This window comes from Muntiacus reevesi, chromosome 20 (genome assembly GCF_963930625.1).
Source record: "Muntiacus reevesi chromosome 20, mMunRee1.1, whole genome shotgun sequence".
NCBI classification, from domain to species: Eukaryota; Metazoa; Chordata; class Mammalia; order Artiodactyla; family Cervidae; genus Muntiacus; species Muntiacus reevesi.
This window is the reverse complement of record NC_089268.1, coordinates 9,990,612-10,009,110: the sequence shown is the minus strand read 5'-3', so window position 1 is coordinate 10,009,110 and position 18,499 is coordinate 9,990,612. Positions and strand designations below refer to the sequence as shown.

Below are 18,499 nucleotides of genomic sequence, written 5' to 3'. Positions count from 1 at the left end.
GAAGAGGAAGCTATGATATGAGTTTTTGCAACAATACCAGGAAGTCGTGACAAAAGATTACTGTCAATAAAAGAAAATCAGATATCTCAAATTAAGAGATTTAGCACTTTTCTATGTTTGGGAAGATACAAGAAGCTAAGCTCACTGAAATTATTCCTTTGATATGTACCTCAGTTATCTGGAGCTAGTATCCTGTGTTTTCTCATCCAAAGTTTCCTCAAGCTGCACCTTGAGGGTGGCTGCACTTTGATGACTGCTAGATGGTGGGCATTCCTTGTTTCCACCCTGAGTTTGTTCCCTCAGGGCTCACCAATGGGGCTGACTGTAAAGTGGTGGCTAGATCCTTCATTTACTGATATGGCAGGTAATGTTTTGTCACCATTAAGCAACTCAACATGACTTTATTGCACACCTACCATGCCTCCCTCAAAGGGCTTCCCTCTTAGTTCAATCAGTAAAGAATCTGCCTGCAATGCAGGAGACCTGGGTTCAATTCCTGGGTCAGGAAGATCCCCTGGAGAAGGAAATGGCAATTCAGTTCAGTCTTTTTGCCTGGAGAATCCCATGGACAGAAGAGCCTGGGAAGCTACAGTCCATGGGGGTTGCAAGAATTGGACACGACTTAGCTACTAAACTACTGTTAGGTAGTTAGAATAGGGAAAAGGAGTCCAGAATGGCAGTGGGTAAAAGACCTGGAAGGGAAAAGTCCACGAAAATAGAACAAAGGAAGGTCCGAGGACCAGAGTGAGAACCTCAGGTAAAACAAACAGCACTCCTGCCTGGCCCAATTTACACAAGACAGGCCCAGGGAGAGAGAAACATATAAAAAGAGGAGCCAAAGCTCTCTTCTCTCTCTCTCTCCCGCGCCATGGGGCGCTCTTGTCTTCGCATCTTTGGATCTACTTGCCCTCACGCCTCGAATATGGATTGTCCTGCTATTATCTAAATAAAATAGAGCTGTAACACTGATTTACCTAAGAGCTATAACACAGTCTGTTGGAGACCTGAGAGGTATAACACGGTCTATCCAAGACCCGAGAGCTGTAACACGCCGAGGGGGCTTTAATGTCCGTCACTCCAAATCTTTGTTTGACGAGACAAAAACAGAGGAGCTTTAACACTCACCTGACATCAGGTTTTGTCTTGTCGAACTTCTTTTCCCTATTCTAACTACTACTTCCCTAACACTACCACCACCATGCCTCCACCCAACCAAAGGGTGGAGGATTCAGAGAGAAAAACACTTCGTCTTACAGGGAGAAGGAGTGAGCAAGATGGGAAAGAGAAAAGAAAACCAAAAACAAAACCCGCCATAAAAGCCCTCAGACCTCCCCAACATGGTGGCCCTGGGAGGCCGAGTCTGACCTCACCATCATGGCCACACGTCGGCCGTCACAGACGTCCCAACATGGCGGCCACCACTGACCTTCCCGTCATGGCGCGGAGCCCCGCCCGCTCCGCCGCGGCCGCGGGCGGAGCAGTTCCGGGTGCGGCGCGCGCCGGGGGCGGTGTCCTGGTCATGGCCGGCCTGTCGGACCTGGAGCTGCGGCGGGAGCTGCAGGCCCTGGGCTTCCAGCCGGGCCCCATCACCGACACCACCCGGGACGTCTACCGCAACAAGCTGCGCCGCCTGCGCGGCGAGGCCCGGCTGCGCGGCGAGGAGCGGCCGCGGGAGGCGGCCCGGGCGCGGGGCGAGGAGGCCCGGCTGCGCGAGGAGGCGCCGCTGCGCGCCCGGCCCGCCGCGACCTCCCCGCGGGCGGAGCCCTGGCTCTCCCCGCCGGTCTCGGACCCGGCCTACGCGACGCCCGGGTCCTACGGCGACTTCGGAGCCCCTGCGGCCTCCTGGTCCGGGACCCGCGGCCTCGCCCGCCCCGCGCCGCTCAGACGCCGCGCCTCGGCCCGGGGTAGCTCCGAGGAGGACGAGGACGGCCGGCCGTTCGGCAGGACCGCGCCAGGCTCCAGCCCAGGGCTCCGGCGCTGGTGGGCCGCGCCTCAGGCCTCGGCGCGGCCGCCCTCCGCCCTCCTTGGCCCCGACCCGCGCCCGGGCCTGCGGGTGACGAGAGCCGGCCCGGCGGCCTCGGCGCGCGCCCGGCCCGAAGCGGGGCGGCGGCTGGAGCGCTGCCTGTCACGGCTCCTGCTCTGGGCCAGCCTGGGGCTGCTGCTCGTCTTCCTGGGCATCCTCTGGGTGAAGATGGGCAAGCCCTCGGCGCCGCAGGAGGCGGAGGACAACAGTACGTCCCGGGCCGGCGCAGGGGAGGGCGCTGGGCGCGCGAGTGTCCCCGAAACGACCCCCGGGCCTCTCAGCGCCTGGCGGCACGTCCTGGGCCTGTTAGATATCTGGCCATCTTTTTCCCTCCAAACTTAAGACTTTCCTTCCTCCATCTGTGGGATTCCTGCATCTGCAATCATTTCTGTCTTCACTCCTTCCTATTCTTACTTTCGGCCCTAGCCCTCCGTTTCCACCACGTGCGGGAAGCAGTCTTTCCGCAGTCACTTTTACTTTTCCCTCTCTAGAGAAAGTCCTCTAGCACAGCCCTCTAAAGGCCCATCCCCACTCCTTTTGAGCTCTGCCCTCCCTTTTGATTTCTTGCTCATTCACATGCCAGTGCCCTGGGTCACCCACTCAGAGATAGGTTCTGATTGGGGTTCCAGCTTCGCAGCACCAAAAAGACCACATCCTCCTCTTCTTTGGCCCAGGGGACCCACTGGATGTCAAAAGGAGATTATATGAATCCTGCCCCAGACAGGCGTGCAAGAGCCTTTAAAGAGTTTAAACTGATGTAAATGGTGGCATTTATCACTGTTTCCAGCACCTTCATGAAATGTGTTAAGAGAGGGTCCTGTGACTCAAGGATATTCCCAGCCATGCCTCTGTCCAGTTAGTTCTGTGATGAGACATGGCAGAATGAGATCTGCCAGATACAGTATGTTAACGAATAGTTAAGGATCTGTGTGTTTTCTAAAAGGGAAATTTGCTTCTTCCAGAATTCTCTAGACTAATAGGAAACAGCAGAGCGATCATTTCTTTATAAATTTAAGTATAAAGTGACCCTTTAGTTCACCAGCTTTTAATATTCTTTACAAAGAATGAATGTGATTAATACTGTTCATAGCCTTGAGCCCAGGCCACATTTTTCCATGCCTAGCATGAACAGACAAAATGCAGGGAAAAGCTAAATTATGTCTTAGCCGTTGCAGCAGATGGATATTTGGGTGTATGAGGAAGTCTGTGGGCACGGGGATCCCAGACTTACGCACACACTTAGATAATTTCTTGACTATGAGAGCAGGTTGTCCATTTGCTGGAGAAATTAAATAGACCCAGGAGTGTCATGGTACTGTACTGGTTCTAACTGTAACTACATTGGTGATGTTAAAAAACAGTATACTGTCATACTCATTGCTGAGATGCTTTAAGACAACAGCTCTTGGATAAATCCTGGGAATTTACCTGGAATTCACCTCCCATGATGGTATTAATCATGTTTAACATAACATTGTTTACAGTTTACAGAACCACCATATATGTTGTCTTGTTTGACAATCAGTCTAAATTAAGCTAGGAAGGCTTTAGTGATCCCATGTTCTGATGAAGAAACCAGAGGTTCAGAGTGGTTAAGTGAGTAGTTACCCGATATCCTGTGGCTAATCATTTTTCCCTGAGATTGGAAAACAGGTGTCCTAATTCTTAATCCAGGATTGAGAACCCTTTTACATTTTACTGCCTACATTTTTAAAATGCTTCATTTAGAGGATATCCTTCTAATCCCCACCGTTTTGTTGGTAATGTTTTACTTCCTCTGAATTTTGAGAATGATCCTTTTTTGTACCCTTTTCCAAAACCCACACTTTTAATTTCCTCTATTTCTTTTCTTGGTCTCAGTGAAATTACTGCCAGTGGACTGTGAGACAAAAACAGATGAGGTGAGTTTGAGTTTTTCTAGCTTTCGCTATTCCTCCCAAGGACGTTAGCCTCCACTGGGAGGTAAACTTGCCCAGAAAAAGATCATAAAAGGATCATTTTCAGGAGTGCTTCCTGCAACATACCAGAACCATATCATCTTCTGTGATGTACGTGTCAGACTCCATTGTGGCAGTGAAGGAGTACTTGAAACAGAATTTGAACTCCCAAGATCCAACCCCTGACTTGTTATAGGAGCTCTCCCATCAATCGCAGCATCAAGGGCTTTGATCTTCTGCCGAAGTCTGTCTGGGGGGATGTGGTGGGTGGTGGTTGAGGGACCTCTCAAGCTCCCTGGCTTTGGGAGGGAGGGCAGGCAGCTTTTCAAGCACCAGGAGGCCAGGTTCTCAATTCCACATTCTCAGGTCGTTCCTCTCTGTCTCTGAAAATGCTGTTGTGATTTGAAACGTCATCAAGGGGTTGTTTTAAACACATCTGAAGTGGAGTTAGTTCTCTTAGTCTATAGATTGGTTTTGTGACACTTTAATGTTCCCTACAAATAATACTTGGGGAAGGTGAGCCGCCCTGTCCATTTACGAGTCATGGAAATGGCATTAGCAAGGAGCTGGGAGGCCACCAGTACAGGTAGTAGTCTGGGGAAGATAAGAGGCTGTAAATTTTCAAGTCATAAATCCTGCCAGGCAGAGCCTTGTGCTGCCAGAGGCATGACTTAGTAGTCTAATTATTAAGTGTGCAACTCCAGGCCTCCCCCAGCCCTCAGGGCACATCTCTGGCAGTTGGGGGCATGGGGAGAAGGCCAGGAAAGGAGTCACACACACTCATCCCCAGGCCCATGTTACCCATGTTAATGAAGTGGCATCCTGATGCAGACAAGCGGTTTTATTTCTCTTCGGCTTCTGCTGTGTCATATTTGGGGGTGTTTTTATTACACGTATTTATTGCTTTCATCCACCAGATATCTTTGCTTCCCTACTGTTTTATAAAAACAGACTCATAATAAGTATAATCTGCCTTCTATCGTAAAAACTGCAGTTGATGATTAAAGGAAGTGACCCAGAAACATGGCCAGAAGGGGAAACTAGACTTTTCAAGACAGAAAACAAACGGGAACAAAAATTTCGTTTCTGCGAGACTTCTCTGGCGATACTAGTTTCGTTTGTCTTCTGTTTAGAAACGGGTTCCCTGGTTTCTGTTCTTGGTCCCGCACACCTGTGAGTGTGTCAGACCCGCGACGGAGGGCAGATTCCCTCCGGGGTCATCCTCGATGGGGGGATGCGCTCATTCCCAGTGCGTGAGCCGTCAGGCACCATCCAGCTCCTCGCTAAAGACGTGCCCAGCCTGGCCAGGCGAGTCCCCGCCCAGGACATCTCAGGCTCCCTGCAGGCTCGGTGCTAGGTTCTGCTGTGCTGAGCTTCCGTGGGGCACGCTCGGCCATCAGGGAGGATGCGTGTGGGAGCAGGCGGTTCAGGGGGCACTTTTCAACTTGAGTTTCTTATTGAAAGCCTCACACTTTCTGTGGCTCAAGCTCACCGAAAACCCAGAGGGGCATTTGGGTTTTAGAGACAGGTGTCCCCCCCCCCCGCCCCGCCCAGTCTCAGCTCTCTGCAAGTCTTGTCATGCTTTCTGCTTTTGTCTTGTGGAATCCTTGGGGTTGGGCTGGCAGTGGGTGTGTTATCTTAATCAGGCTGTCACATGGTCTGGTACCTCCTGTCCTTTCGGCCTTGCTTTGCCTAAATGTCTATGAGTTCGGAACAGTATAATTGCTCCTGCTTATTTTCCCGATTGTGACAATGATGTGCTGTAAGTTCGAAAAATAGGACAAGAATCACCCTTGGGTCTGACACCTACAGATAATCACCATTAATGTTTGGGGAGCTTCTCCTCCTACCTTCCCTCTCTGTGTATGTATGTGTTTATAGAATTGGGGTCTCTGTATATTTAGCTATATTTGACAATTATCAGCTTTGTCAATATCATTAAATCGTCTTTAAAAAGTAGTTGGGGTTTCTGACTCTGCTAGTAGGCATGTGAGTTGTTTTGGACATTTAGAGTCTCGTGCGTAAATCTTGGTTACATCGTTTGGTACCTTGTTAAGTCATCAGGGCCTTTAGGCCACATGAAGGGACAAAGCTGGCCGCTGAGACTATTCAAAACCAAATTAGATCAGGGCAGCACATGAGCCCAGAGAAGGAAAACAATCTTGGTTTCTTGTCTAGCTGCAGAGCCCGGTCTAGAGCCCAGACCTCTGACTTCCGGTCCAGGGCTGTGCCCGGTGACAGCCTGGAAGCGGTCTGGAGCGGGGGAGTGCACTTGGAGTCCACTGGCGACACTCCCATGAGGCTCCTCCACCTACGAGCTTTGGGATCTTAGTGGCCACTTCTGGTCTCTAAACTTTGGGCCACTCACCTGAGAACTCGGGGTACAGGGAGGGGTGTGGTAAGGATTCAGGGTTCACACACAGACCACTCCGCACAGCACCCAGCCTGTCATCCACGCGCAAAGAAAAGCAGCCTTTTTAAATGTTCCAAATGCAGCGAGTCTAGCTGAACGGCGTCCCTGCTGTCACGGGTGCTGCGGGAGTGGGTGCGCAGGTGTGCCTCTTCCCACAGGTGACATTTTCCTCCCGACAGCTTAGATTCCTCTAAATTTTCCATTTCTAGAAGAATCTAAGATTAAACATTTGCAGCAGGCAATACATAAAGTAGACAACCCACAGGCAGACTGTAGATACTTGACTCTTCAAAAACGTGACGGGAGCGGCCCCGGGGGAGACCAGACTGCACCGTGCGGCATTGGCTTTGCCCTCCGAGGAGACGGGTGCTGCCTGCCCCCCACGGCTAGTGGCCTTTATCCCAGCGGGCACCGGGACCGGGGCCGGGGCGCCTGCAGAATGTCAGGCCCTCAGCTGTCGCTGTGCCTGCCGTCAGTCTGCCTGTGCGTTCACGGCGTTCTTTGCAGTCAGTCAGCCTGGTGTTTATCGACCTGACTCCTGGGCCCACCTCTTGGCAGCACTTGCTGTCATCGTGCTTTTGGGTGTGAGGCTGTCCTTGCGGCCTAGCTCTCAACGGGGTGGCTGAGGAGATGACTGCAGGCAGCCAGGTCCCTCTCCCACACGCCTTGCTGACCGCATGTCCTGTGCCCTTCCAGTTCTGTCAGGCCAAGCAGAAGGCGGCCCTGCTGGAGCTGCTGCACGAGCTATACAACTTCCTGGCCATCCAGGCGGGTGAGTACGTTTCCCCAGGCACACGCCTTCTCAGCGGGCTGCGGGCCAAGGCCGAGGAGCCGTGGGTGTCTCCCGGGAGACACGCCTCACCTTCCCCACGTCCCCCACAGGCACATCCCGTGTAAGCCTTGCAGCCGAGCAAAACGCAGATTCCTGAAGGCCCCGGGGGTCCGGGCACACGCATAGGCCTTTGAGCAGGTCATCCCGTTCTCTGGGGCACCCTCCACCTGGTGTTCTGGGGGTCCGTGCTGCGTTGGAAGGAACCTGGCCCCAGGTCGTCTCAGAGTCTAGGACTCCGACCTGGAGGGCCTCCCTGTCCCAGGTCGGCTTGCTCAGGCGCAGAGGCTTCTGCAGGCAGCACGTGGTCTGGGTGGTGGACCGAGCACCTTCAGGCCCGTCCCGCCCTCCAGGGTCCTGGTGTCACGGATCCCAGTGTCCCCCCTGGCTGTGGGATGCTGGACCAGTCCCTGACATCTCAGGGCCTCAGTCTCCCCATTTGACTGAGTGATCTTAGGTCTGTTTTCTTAACTAAATGAAAACCAAGTGCTGCTCCCTAGAGGAGGGCCTTCTCAACCCCCTCCCAAGACACCCCCTGGAAACGCCGCTGTCGGGAATCTCTGCCGCTGTTTCCATTGGTAAACGTGTTCCTTGAGGCCTGAGGTGGCACCATTATACTGTGTCCTCTCCTGGTATCCAGGAGGCTCTCAGAACCACTGATGACGTGGGTCCGCTCAGGGCGTGTGCCTGTGTTAAGGGTCCTCATCACAAAAACCAGACGTCGGTCTGCGGGAGGTTCGAGGGGCACCGCTCACCTGCAGGGCCAGCCCTTGTCTAAGATTGTCACCGGGAGGTCAAGGTTGAGTGGACTGGTACTCGGCCCTCGGGGCCAAGCCTGTGGGCCTCAGCTCCGCACCTCCTCCCTCCTGACTGTGGGGGACCGGGCTGGTCGCGGGGGCCTCTGTGAGCTCCCTGGAGGAGAGGCGGGGTTGGGGCTCAGAGCATCATAGTCAGTTACAGCCCAGGTGTTTGGCGTGTAAATTCTGGCCAGAGGGCGCGTTTGAAAGCTTTGTGACGCAGTTGTAGTCTGAGGACAGCAGCTTCAGTGTCACCCAGGAGCTTATCAGAAATGCAGCATCTCGGGCTCATCTCAAACCTATTGCATCAAAGTCTGAGGTTTACTGAGGCCCCCAGGAGGTAACGTTGAGGAGCTCCGCTCTTAAACTATGGATCCTAGGAGACAGTTCTCCCCCCTCCCATCCTCCGTATGTGCTCCTGGCTCTTGTCATCAGGGGGCCTGGTACCCGCTGTCTTCTGAGGGTTTGCCTCTCACTGAGACAGGCTGCAGAGGAGTGCAGACTCTCTGGCCGTACTCCATCCCCTACCTCCTGTTGGAGGTCAGCTGTGGACAGGGCACTGAGCTGGCCTTTGCAGGATGCAAGGTGACTCAAGGATCCTGTCCACAGACTGCCTGTGGTCCAGTGGAAGAGACAGGCCACCCACCCTGCTGACCACGGGGTGATATAAAATGCTGGTGGATGGGAACCAAGAGGCTAGAAGTTATGGGAGGCACAGTGTCTTTTAGCTGGAACGGTCAGGAAAGTGTCACAGGAGAGGGGGCCTCTGTGCCAGGCGTTCAAGCCCAGGTGGGACTAGATACGTATTTGTTGGGGAAAGGCAGAGCCAAAGAGGTAGGAAATTACAGAGTCGGGGATGGAAGCAGTTAGCTGCAATGAGGAAGGAGAAATAGGGAGTGTGAGTGAGTCTCACCCAGTCAGCCATGGTTGCCAGGCCATTGCGGCTCCATCCTGCAGGCAGGGAGGGCCAGGGAGGCTTGGAGCAGGGGATTGACAGACAGCCAGATGCAGGAAGACAGCGCTTTGAGTGGAAGAGTGTCATCTAAGCAGGATCATCTTAAAGCTTTGTTGACCAAACATGGATGAGAAAGGGGAAAGGAGGAAACCAGGAGACCTTGGCAGTGGTCCCAGCGGCCTGAGCAGGGCGGAGCAGTCTGGGGTCGGGCGGGAGCACGGGAGAAGCCAGCTGGGTCTCGGGGGGCCTGGAAGGACGAGGCCAGCTTTGAAGTAGGAAGATCTGGTTGCTGGGGGACGAGGAGCAGGCTTCAGTTCATTCTCAGGATTTTTGTAATTTTTTTTTAAAATTTTAATTAGTCGGAGGCTAATTACTTTACAGTATTGTAGTGGTTTTTGCCATACATTGACATGAATCAGCCTTGGATTTACATGTGTTTCCCATCCCGATCCCCCCTCCAACTTTCCTCCCCATCCCCATTCTCAGGGTTTTTGTAGTGTTAGCTTCAGCCACTCTCTCCCCAGCACACAGACACATACAGACTGGCCCTCCGGGGCCCAGGCTGTGCCAGGCTGAGGACAGTCAGGCCGGTGAGGGGTTAAGGCCCAGCGTCGCACAGTCCCTGCTCCCGCGGGGTCTCGTGGCAAAGCAGCTGCTGCCGGGTGAGCCACAGCGGGCCATCGGGAGCTAAGGTCTGTGGCGGGACCCCAGAGCCAGCCGATCTGGCTAAACGAGGCCCCCATGGCTGGGGTCTTTTCAGAGGGGCTGCTCCGTGGGCCGGGCCTGGAAGCCTGGGCCAGACGAAGGGCGAGGCTCCCAGCTCCACCCTAAGTGAGAGCCGGCTGCCCAGGGTGCTCGGCAGAGGGCTTTGTAGCACCGGGCCGGGGTCCCAGCACACAGACACCTCTTCTTCCTTGGCCATCGCTCCCCAGGGCCCCTGGAAACCTGGCATTCTAGGTCACCAGCCTGTGCCACGAGTCAGAAACCCTGCAGTGCAGTGGCCTCCCTGCCTTTCTTTTTCCCAGACTGCATCTATTTATAGTCCCATCCCAGTACCTTCCAGAGCTGTCTGTCTGATCCTTTTAGGGATCAATTGCAAACAGACCTTGGTATTGGGCAGCTTTTTAGTCATTTAATGCAAATCGCTGCACTGCTTTGCAGGTCAGGTTTTAATGATCTGGCCTCGATCCAAGCTAAGTGGCTTTTGATCTTGCTGCACAGTGAAGATGCCCCACAGCTGTCAGGGCCGGCGGGCCACACGCTCCCCGTCAGAGCTGATGGCTTGATTCTTGCTGCCGTGTGCAGTTGGTTGCCAGGTGCATTTTTTTCACCTCTTTGTGTTTGAATGTGTGTTTTTCCCCCTCCTAGGTAATTTTGAATGTGGAAATCCAGAGAAGCTAAAGAGCAAGTGCATTCCTGTCATGGAAGCCCAGGAATATATAGCAGTAAGTAGGCTGGCGTGTGTGTCCATTCCCCAGAGGTCCTGGTGCTTCTGTATTGATCTTTCAAGCCCTGCGTTTTGTTTTGTTTTTTTCCTCATTTTGTGTTTGCTTTTTGGCTTGTTTGCTTTCCCGTTTAAAAAAAAAAATTTTTTTTTTTTTAAACGCAGTTGAGTGCTCAGCTCCCTGAAGTTAAGGCAGCAGTGGGGTGACTGGGCCCAGGGTGAGCTGAGAGCCGGGGCCGGCCTGCAGGCAGCTCTCTCCTGACCTGCTGCCCCCCAGCTGGCTGGGCCGCTGCCCTGCCCCTTCCCGGAGCGGCCCTGGGCTCACTCTTCTGGCTCATTTTCCTCTCGCAGCAGCTTGTTTAGGACATGTCACCTGCCATTCAACTTCCCCTCAGGATCACTGTGCGGGTTGCTTCGGGTCCGTTTGATTTTCGATGTGGCCTCAGGATGACAGAATTGTAGGTTTCTGGAACTGGCAGAAACCCAAGGGGTCACCTCGTCCAGCTTTCGTTTCACAGATGAGGCACCTGGGGCCCGGAGAGAGGAGGGCCTTTGCCCGAGGCCACACGGCCAGCTCTGGCCGCAGGGAGGGCCCCCACCCCCACGTTTTCTTCCGTGTCCCTCCAGATGAGCTGCCAGCTCTCTGGTCTGGCGCCGCCGTCCTTGAGGAAATTGCATTCCTCCGGCTGCCGCAGACCTGCCCCATTTTCCCGTGCACACTTCCGCATCACCTCCTCCAACAGCTTCTTCTCTGGGATCATCTGCCCCAGATCGCCATCCCGCCAGTTTGCTCTGCGTTTAGCAGAGCGGGGCTTGGGGGCACGCGGGGGACACCGAGGGGGCTTCTGCAACCCAGCAGGACCGTCACGTTCCCGCTGCTCCGCCCAGATGGAGCGCTAATCTCCCCGCCCCCTCCCACAGAACGTGACCAGCAGCTCCTCCACCAAGTTTGAAGCCGCGCTGACCTGGATACTGAGCAGTAACAAGGACGTGGGCATCTGGTGAGTGAGACCCTGTCCTCACCCGGCGGCTCTGGCGTCTGGGGCCCGGAGGTGGAGGCCGGGTCTCCCAGCTGAGTCGTCAAGGGCCGGGCCTGAAGCTGGGCAGCGTAGAGAGAAGGGTCAGCAATGCCACGGGAGGAGCAGTTTAGGCTGAGACGTGAAAATCCAGGTGTCAGGGTGACTGCCTGGCAGTCCAGCTACACCTGTTTGAAGTAACCCAGGCTGGGCCCTCCCATCGCTGGCCCCTGTGGTTGCTGGAGAAGGCATTTTTCTGCTCTGTCTTTCCTTGGTGCTAGTTTTCATTTGCAGATGAGGCAATTCTGTATGTTGGTTTCACTCAGTATGGAAACTGTAAATGGAGAGACTGGGTTTTATTCCAGCTGGGCAGTTTGGCCTGTTCTGTCCCTGGCGAGCATGGTTCGCAGAAACAGTGCACTCTTCACCCTCCTGCAAGGCCCCCGACCGGCTCCTCAGCCAGGGGTGGGGGCACCAGCCACTTGCAGACTCGGGAGTCCCCTGCTGGGGAGACCCTGCCTCGTCACCCCCCACTCCTCAGGGTTCGTCAGGCCTCTGTTCAGGTTACAGCTGCTGATATTAAAGCACACTCTGGGGTTTTGTTCTCTTCCTCTCTAATCCACTCAAATTACTAATTCCATCAGCAGTGCAGCCAGCAGAAGCCCCTCGGGCAGCTGAGCCTGAAGCTTGATAACTGGATGCATGGCATTAGAATTCATTGACTTTAAAAAAAAATAATAATAAAGCTTCCCTGAGTGGCTGAGCGATTTTCCCGAGTGTTAGAAAAGGCAAAGAACACAGATTTTTATCCTCGGCAGCACACACTAAAGCTGCCAACCCAGGAATGATGACACCGCCTTCTCCCGTTGGAGGGGGCAGCCTGGCTTGAGCCGGCCCCCACAACAAGCATTAGAAGTAGGTCGTGGGACTTTGCTCTACAGTAGTAATTGACGTGACATTGTAAATCAATATACTTCAACGTAAAGATTTTTTTTAAGAAGAAGTCGGTCATGAGAAATCCCGACAGTTCAAGCACCAGCCGTTTACTGTGCCATCCAGAGCAGGGACTTGTCACCTCCTAGAAGGACGGGGGTCAGTGGCGTCTCCCAGCGTCCCGCTGCCCCCTTCACTGGGACTGGGGTCTGGCCTCTGGGAGCCGGGCCTCTTCGTGCTCCAGGGCCTTGTGGCGCCCTGTGGCCTCTGCACTTAAACAGCTGACGAGCCTCCTCATCACCAAGGAGAAGCACCCGCTCCCAGACTGTTTCAGTCCCTCCCCATGCCTCGCAAAGCCAGCGATCCTGTAAACATTTCCATTTCTCTGTGCTGGGAGGTGGGAATCCAATTTACAGTTTAATCTTCCACACGCTGAGAGGGGTTGTCAACGACCCAACAGAGGGGGGCGTCACTTTAGCGGCAGGGGTTCAAGCCTGCTGCCGTCTTTAAAGCTTTATTCTTTCTAAGTAGCCAACGTGGGAAATTTCTGGAAAGAGTGCAGCCAGGGTACCAAGTCTATTTTATCAGCAAGTGGAGGCTTCCCAGCCCCTCCTTCCTCTTTCTGCTGAAACGGAGGCCTCTACGGTGGCTCCTCGGGGCTTTTGAGCCTGTTTACAGCCCTGTGTCCCATCTCAGGTTGAAAGGGGAGGACCCGTCTGAGCTGGTGACCACGGTGGACAAGGTGGTCTGCCTGGAGTCCTCGCGGCCCCGCATGGGTGTTGGCTGCCGCCTGAGCCGCGCCCTGCTCACAGCTGTCACCAACGTGCTCATCTTCTTCTGGTGTAAGTCCTGCCGCCCTGTCCCCCTGCCCCGCCCCCGGCGCCTCCCGGGGCTCAGCAACACTTTGGGGCACGGGAGACAAGGTCTAGAAACCCAGGCCCGCAGAGTTCATTTCTGCCCAGTGAACCTGAGGTCTGTCTAGTGAAACGGAAATGATCCGGTCCACCACTGTCCTGGTCGGCTTTCTTTTGGAGACCCGGCAGCTGGCGCACAAAGATTAACTAGAAAATCTTGATGTGGGGTGGGGGCCATCAGCGTCCCAAAGGGGCACCCGGCCTGGACTGGAGTTGGGCATCGTCCTTCCTGGGGCTCCAGAGTGCAGGCCGCATGGCAGGGAAGACGCAGCTGGAGCTTGGCCTGATTTTACTCTCTGAACAATGTAAGCACCTGCTGGGGAGCTGCAGACGCCTGATGAAAGTGAGCCAGGCCCAGGGCTCTGAGCAGCAAAGGGGAGTCTCCTGACATCAGGGGCTGCCTTTGAGCGGAGACCTCGGGGTGTCTCTGAAGGCGAAAGCCCATGTCACAGAAGCTGCCTGACTGCAGAGAGAGCCGGCTTACAAATCACAGGCCATCTGGGCGTGCGCACGGCTCCCTTCCTGACGCAGGCAGGCACAGACATCATTATCGGCAGCAGCATCTCGAATACAAAGGGCCTGGCATGTATATATGTATGAATGCGAGTTCTGGTTCACAAGGGAGAAGATGAAAGCCCAGGATGTGGCTGGGAGGAGGACTAGGACGCCGCTCTGGTGACAGCCGGCGGGAGGAAGATGACCACTTAATAGCTTGTCTCCTCCCCGACCCCGCATTTCCCATCTTCCGTTTCTTGCTTGCTAGCCCGGGTCTGACACAGTAGGGACGCCACCCCCTCGGCCTTCAGCACAGCCACCTGCCCCATGAGAGCCAGTGGGCTCCTGGCCGGGGAAAGGGACGGGCAGGATTAACCACGCCGTGTCCCTTCCCAGGCTTGGCGTTCCTGTGGGGGCTCCTAATCCTCCTGAAGTACCGGTGGCGGAAGTTGGAAGAGGAGGAGCAGGCCATGTATGAGATGGTGAAGAAGATCATAGGTGCGTGGCCCCCGGGAGAGGGCTGCTGGCCCCCCCGCCAAGGGGCCTCGCCCTGAACAGCACCCTCTGTCCCGCAGACGTGGTCCAGGACCACTACGTGGACTGGGAGCAGGACATGGAGCGCTACCCCTACGTGGGCATCCTGCACGTGCGCGACACCCTGATCCCGCCGCAGAGCCGGTGAGTCCCCGGCCAGACCTCGCTGAGCACCGCGGGAGTCTGCAGGGCGGGGGCCGTCAGCCCCGGGGTCCCGGCGTGAGGCTCCATCCCCACCTCTGCCCCCTGCCATCACTCGTTAGGGCAGAATGCGGGCGCGCGGTGCAGAGGCGTGGTCCCCCTGCTCTGGAGACGGCAGCACTGTGAGCGTTGCCTCTGCACTGCGTCCTCGGTCTCCTCTCCTCCCTGAGTGGCTTTGCGGGGAAGGGCCTGATGGGGCTCCATGAATGGAGGTCAGGGACAGAATGGTCAGGTCTCTGGTTCCACCGTTCTGGGACTCTCCTGCTCCTGCCCTCTGGATGCTATCAGCTGGTGGGAGGTCCACGTGGGCGCAGAGTGGTGGTTGACAGGCAGAGCAGCGCTGGCTGTGTAGCCGGCAGAGGAGGGGTGGGCCCCCTGCCACTCTCCTGAGCAAGGGAAAGCATCCCCAGAAGCCACTAGGGACGCAGCTCTGAGGTTCCACTGGCCAGGGACTCATCTCTCCTTGAATCAGTTACTGGCGAGGAAGAGGAGGTTGTTTTTCATATGACTTTAGCCATGATGCACAGTCAGAAACACATCTTACCTAAGCTAGCACAGTCCAGTTCCCATACACAAATGCACACGCCTGTACTTGGAAACAGCGTTTCGCAGCAGTGAATGGGCTCACGGCTCGTGGGAGGAGTTGGCCGGCCACTGTCATGCACGACTCCGGGACCTCTGTCCCTGTGGGCTGCAGATGCTGGATGGATCCCTGACAAAACCAGGGGTGGGCTAGAATCAGGGGAGAGTCCCAGGAGGCGGCCAGCAGGGAGGGCCCACCGCAGTGTGGGCTCAGACTCTGCCCAGTTCTCCAGCCAGATGCCGCCCTCTCGGGTGGTACTAAGCAGTCCCCCTCGCTGGGTACTTTCCGTGGGCTAGGTGCTGCTCTGAGCCCTCCATGGGTGCGGCTCTCACGCTCCACCCTCAGCATGGTCCTGGGTGGGGCAACAGTGAGGACCCCACTTTACAGCTGAGAACCGCGAGGCACAAGGACGGCAGGGAACCTGCTCGGAGGCCGTGGGCTGGTGCCTTTCTGCTCCCATTGCCAGGCTCTGGTTGTCCGTCCAGGAGGAGCTGGAGAAGCAGAGCTTGCACAGGCCCCTTTCTGATGTGAGGATGCTGAGGCCCTCACGTCCACCCCGGCCCAGGAGCCTCCCGCAGACCGACACGGTGTAGGATGACCAGTTATCCTAGCCATTGGGCCCCCACACGAGACCCCCACAGCCCTCCAGCTCTCGGGGAGGCCGCTCGTGGCCACTCGGTCAGGGCAGCCGAGCCCTTGGCTCATGGGGACACAGGCGGTCAGTCAGCCTTGCGTGGGCACGCTGCCCTGTGGAGAGGGCCTGCTTGTGGGCAGTGAGGGAGATCTGAAGAGCTTGTTCAGGGAGGCATGCAGGGCAGCTTGTTCATCACCTGGTAATGGGTGGCCTGGGAAGGGGCTGAGTGAGGCCACCGTCCCTCCCAGCTCAGGAGCCCACCGTGAAGGTCTCAGTCCCCGGGGCGCTGTGGCCAGAGCCAGACCAACCAAGTGAGGACTGCTGAACAGCCCAGGAGTTTGGACCTGACCCCCCTGGAAGAAAGCCCTGAGACCCTGCTCTGCCTTCTGAGTCAGGGGCCACCTCCGGAGCTTCCCTCCATCTGCACTCCCCGCTGAACACCCTGCTCCACACACCCCCACATTTCACTGCATGCTTGGGGTGCTGGGGAGTGGTCTGCAGTCAGACATGAGGCTGGGTCTCACCGAAGGGTAGATGTCAGAGCAGCCCTCCCCCACCACCCTGGGATCTTCCTGTCTGGTCTAAAGGAGCAAAGAGGAAATAGGAGGCTGTCTGAGGGGGTGCAGGGCCCCGGGGACCTCAAAGAGCAGGGACTCTGGTCACTGCAAAGACAGCCCAATCTGGGGGCTCTGTCTCCACAGGCAGCTCCAACGTCCAGGCCTCCCCCACTGCAGGCTTAGTTCAGCCCCATCCCCTGAAGTGCTGTGGAGTCTGGACTCAACAGCCCAGTGGTCACTCTCTAATTAGCCCACACGAGACATTAAAATGCAGCCCGCACTGGAGGGGGGCAGTGGGCCTGCCGCGGTATCAAGTCCTAGCAAGAGTCTTCCCACTTGGACGCCTGGGGTGGGGGGCTGCAGCCCCTTTCAGCTCCCTTTAATTGAAAGCTTTTGGAGCAGAGATGGTTGAGGAAGCTTTTCTCTGGGCTCATGAAATTTCTCTCTTCTGCACGAGTCCTGTTAGCACCTGACCACTCTTCCTGCAGATAGATAAATTCGGGGTGCTCTCCCAGCTTTGGTACAGAGGGCATCCACAGCCCAGCTCCCTTGGCAGCCCTGGGCCGGCTGGCCTCCTGACCCTCCCCTCCCCCTCTCCGCAGGAGGCGCATGAAGCGGGTGTGGGACCGGGCGGTGGAGTTCCTGGCCTCCAACGAATCCCGGATCCAGACGGAGTCCCACCGCGTGGCCGGGGAAGATATGCTGGTGTGGAGATGGACTAAGCCCTCTTCCTTCTCTGACTCAGAGCGATAAACTCTGGGCTGGGGCCGGTACCTAATCAGCCTGTCCCAGGCCAGTCCACTCCGGGACGCGAGAGGGCCACGCCCTGCTGGTGCTGAATTCACACTTGCCTTGACTCACCCGCCTCCTGACCTTGGTTCAAAGGTGTGAGACTGCAGAGATGTGCTCTGTGGGAAAACGTGAGCGTCCTCAGAGGGCAAGGAGAGGAGACGGGGCAGCTGCCGCTGCATCTGGCCTATCCGCTCTGCCCAGTGTTGCTGGCAGAAAGAGGAGAGGGGTTGGTTTTTCATGAAGAAATAAAAGCGCAGGGGCCATGAGCCCCTGCAGAGCAAGTGTGCGCCTGGTGGGCCCACCACACCTGCGGGAGGTGGTTTGGGGTGGCAGGCTGGGGCGGCAGGGTGTGGGGAGCAGCTTGGTCATGTGCCTTTGCGGGGTGTTCCTGGGGATCCCAGGAGTGAGGGAGAAAGCCTCCTTGAGCTGGGTGGGGCCTGTGATCCCGAGGGGAATGGGCTGTAAGTTAGAACTAAGTACTCTAGGAGAACTGTTTAGACACAGCTCTGGCTGGGGGCCTGAGCAGGTGGGGTGACCTCCCAGAAGGAACCCTGCGGAGAGGCCAGTCGGGCGGCCCTGGGGAGCCTGGAACTCCCGGTGGGTGAGGATCGCTGAGTTGACGGTGACCACCCCGCCTCCCCGCCCCAGGGCGATTTGCTGGAACCTCTGCTGCTGGGCTCCAGGTAGGGGTGAGGCCAACCCAGCACCCCGCCCTCCCCGCTGCGGAGCACCCCCAAACCCTCGCAGGGGCCTGATGAGCTCAGGGCCGGGAGCCCCTCTGGCTGAGCTGCATCCCCGCAGGCTCTCGTCCGTGGCGGGCCGTGGAGGGGGTGAGCCGAGGAGATGGAACAGCTGCCTCCAAAAGGCGTTAAGCAGCTCTCTCTGGTCTTACTGGTCTTTTTTGTTTCCTTAATAAAGCACCAGTCTCCCTCATTTGAGCAATACTCTCTCATTTCCTCTGATGTCTGGGGTGATGGGCGGGCCTGGAATCCCAGCGCCTGCCCCGTGGCAAAGCAGGTCTCATAAGCAGGCTCCAGCCAGAAGAAACTGCAGCAGACTTCACTATCAGGGCTGAAACTGTTGGATAAATAAATACTTATTAAAAATGGATGTGGTTCTCGTCCGTGGTTCTTTCCTCTCCCCTCAAAGCAATGTGTAAGGAGAGGCAACGTGCAGAGTTATTAAGCACTGGCCAGGGAAACATGGTCTGCAGGAGAAGGCGGGAGCGGCCTCGGGCAAACCACACACCTTGGACCCTCAGTTTCCACTTTATAACACGGTGTGATGACGCTGCCCTGCAGCCTGAACTCAAAAGATGTGTGCCTGGGCTCTGGGTAGTAAGAAGTGGGGGCCGCTTTCTCCTGCCCCATTTCTGCCCCCCTCGAGGCCCCAAAGGCTCCCAGAGGTGCTGAGCGCCTGCCGTAGGAGGGGGAGAAAGAGCT

General features: G+C 56.2%; 1 protein-coding gene across 1 annotated transcript; it reads left to right on the top strand.

Moving 5' to 3' along the window:
- Window positions 1–1,490: 1,490 nt before the first annotated feature.
- LEMD2 (LEM domain nuclear envelope protein 2) lies at window positions 1,491–18,167 on the top strand. The gene is made up of 9 exons (XM_065912404.1): window positions 1,491–2,231; window positions 3,884–3,924; window positions 7,070–7,145; window positions 10,323–10,399; window positions 11,320–11,399; window positions 13,044–13,189; window positions 14,153–14,254; window positions 14,332–14,434; window positions 16,868–18,167. Exons 1-9 carry the CDS (start codon window positions 1,520–1,522, stop codon window positions 17,016–17,018), a joined length of 1,488 nt encoding a protein of 495 aa, XP_065768476.1. The 5' UTR covers window positions 1,491–1,519; the 3' UTR covers window positions 17,019–18,167.
- Window positions 18,168–18,499: the final 332 nt, after the last annotated feature.

Excerpts from the sequence above, each read along its gene's own strand:
- LEMD2 (XM_065912404.1), top strand. The coding sequence starts at position 1,520 with ATGGCCGGCCTGTCGGACCTGGAGCTGCGGCGGGAGCTGCAGGCCCTG. Across the intron at positions 2,232-3,883 it reads GCAGGAGGCGGAGGACAACA|TGAAATTACTGCCAGTGGAC; the intron begins GTACGTCCCGGG and ends TCTTGGTCTCAG. Across the intron at positions 10,400-11,319 it reads AAGCCCAGGAATATATAGCA|AACGTGACCAGCAGCTCCTC; the intron begins GTAAGTAGGCTG and ends CCCCTCCCACAG.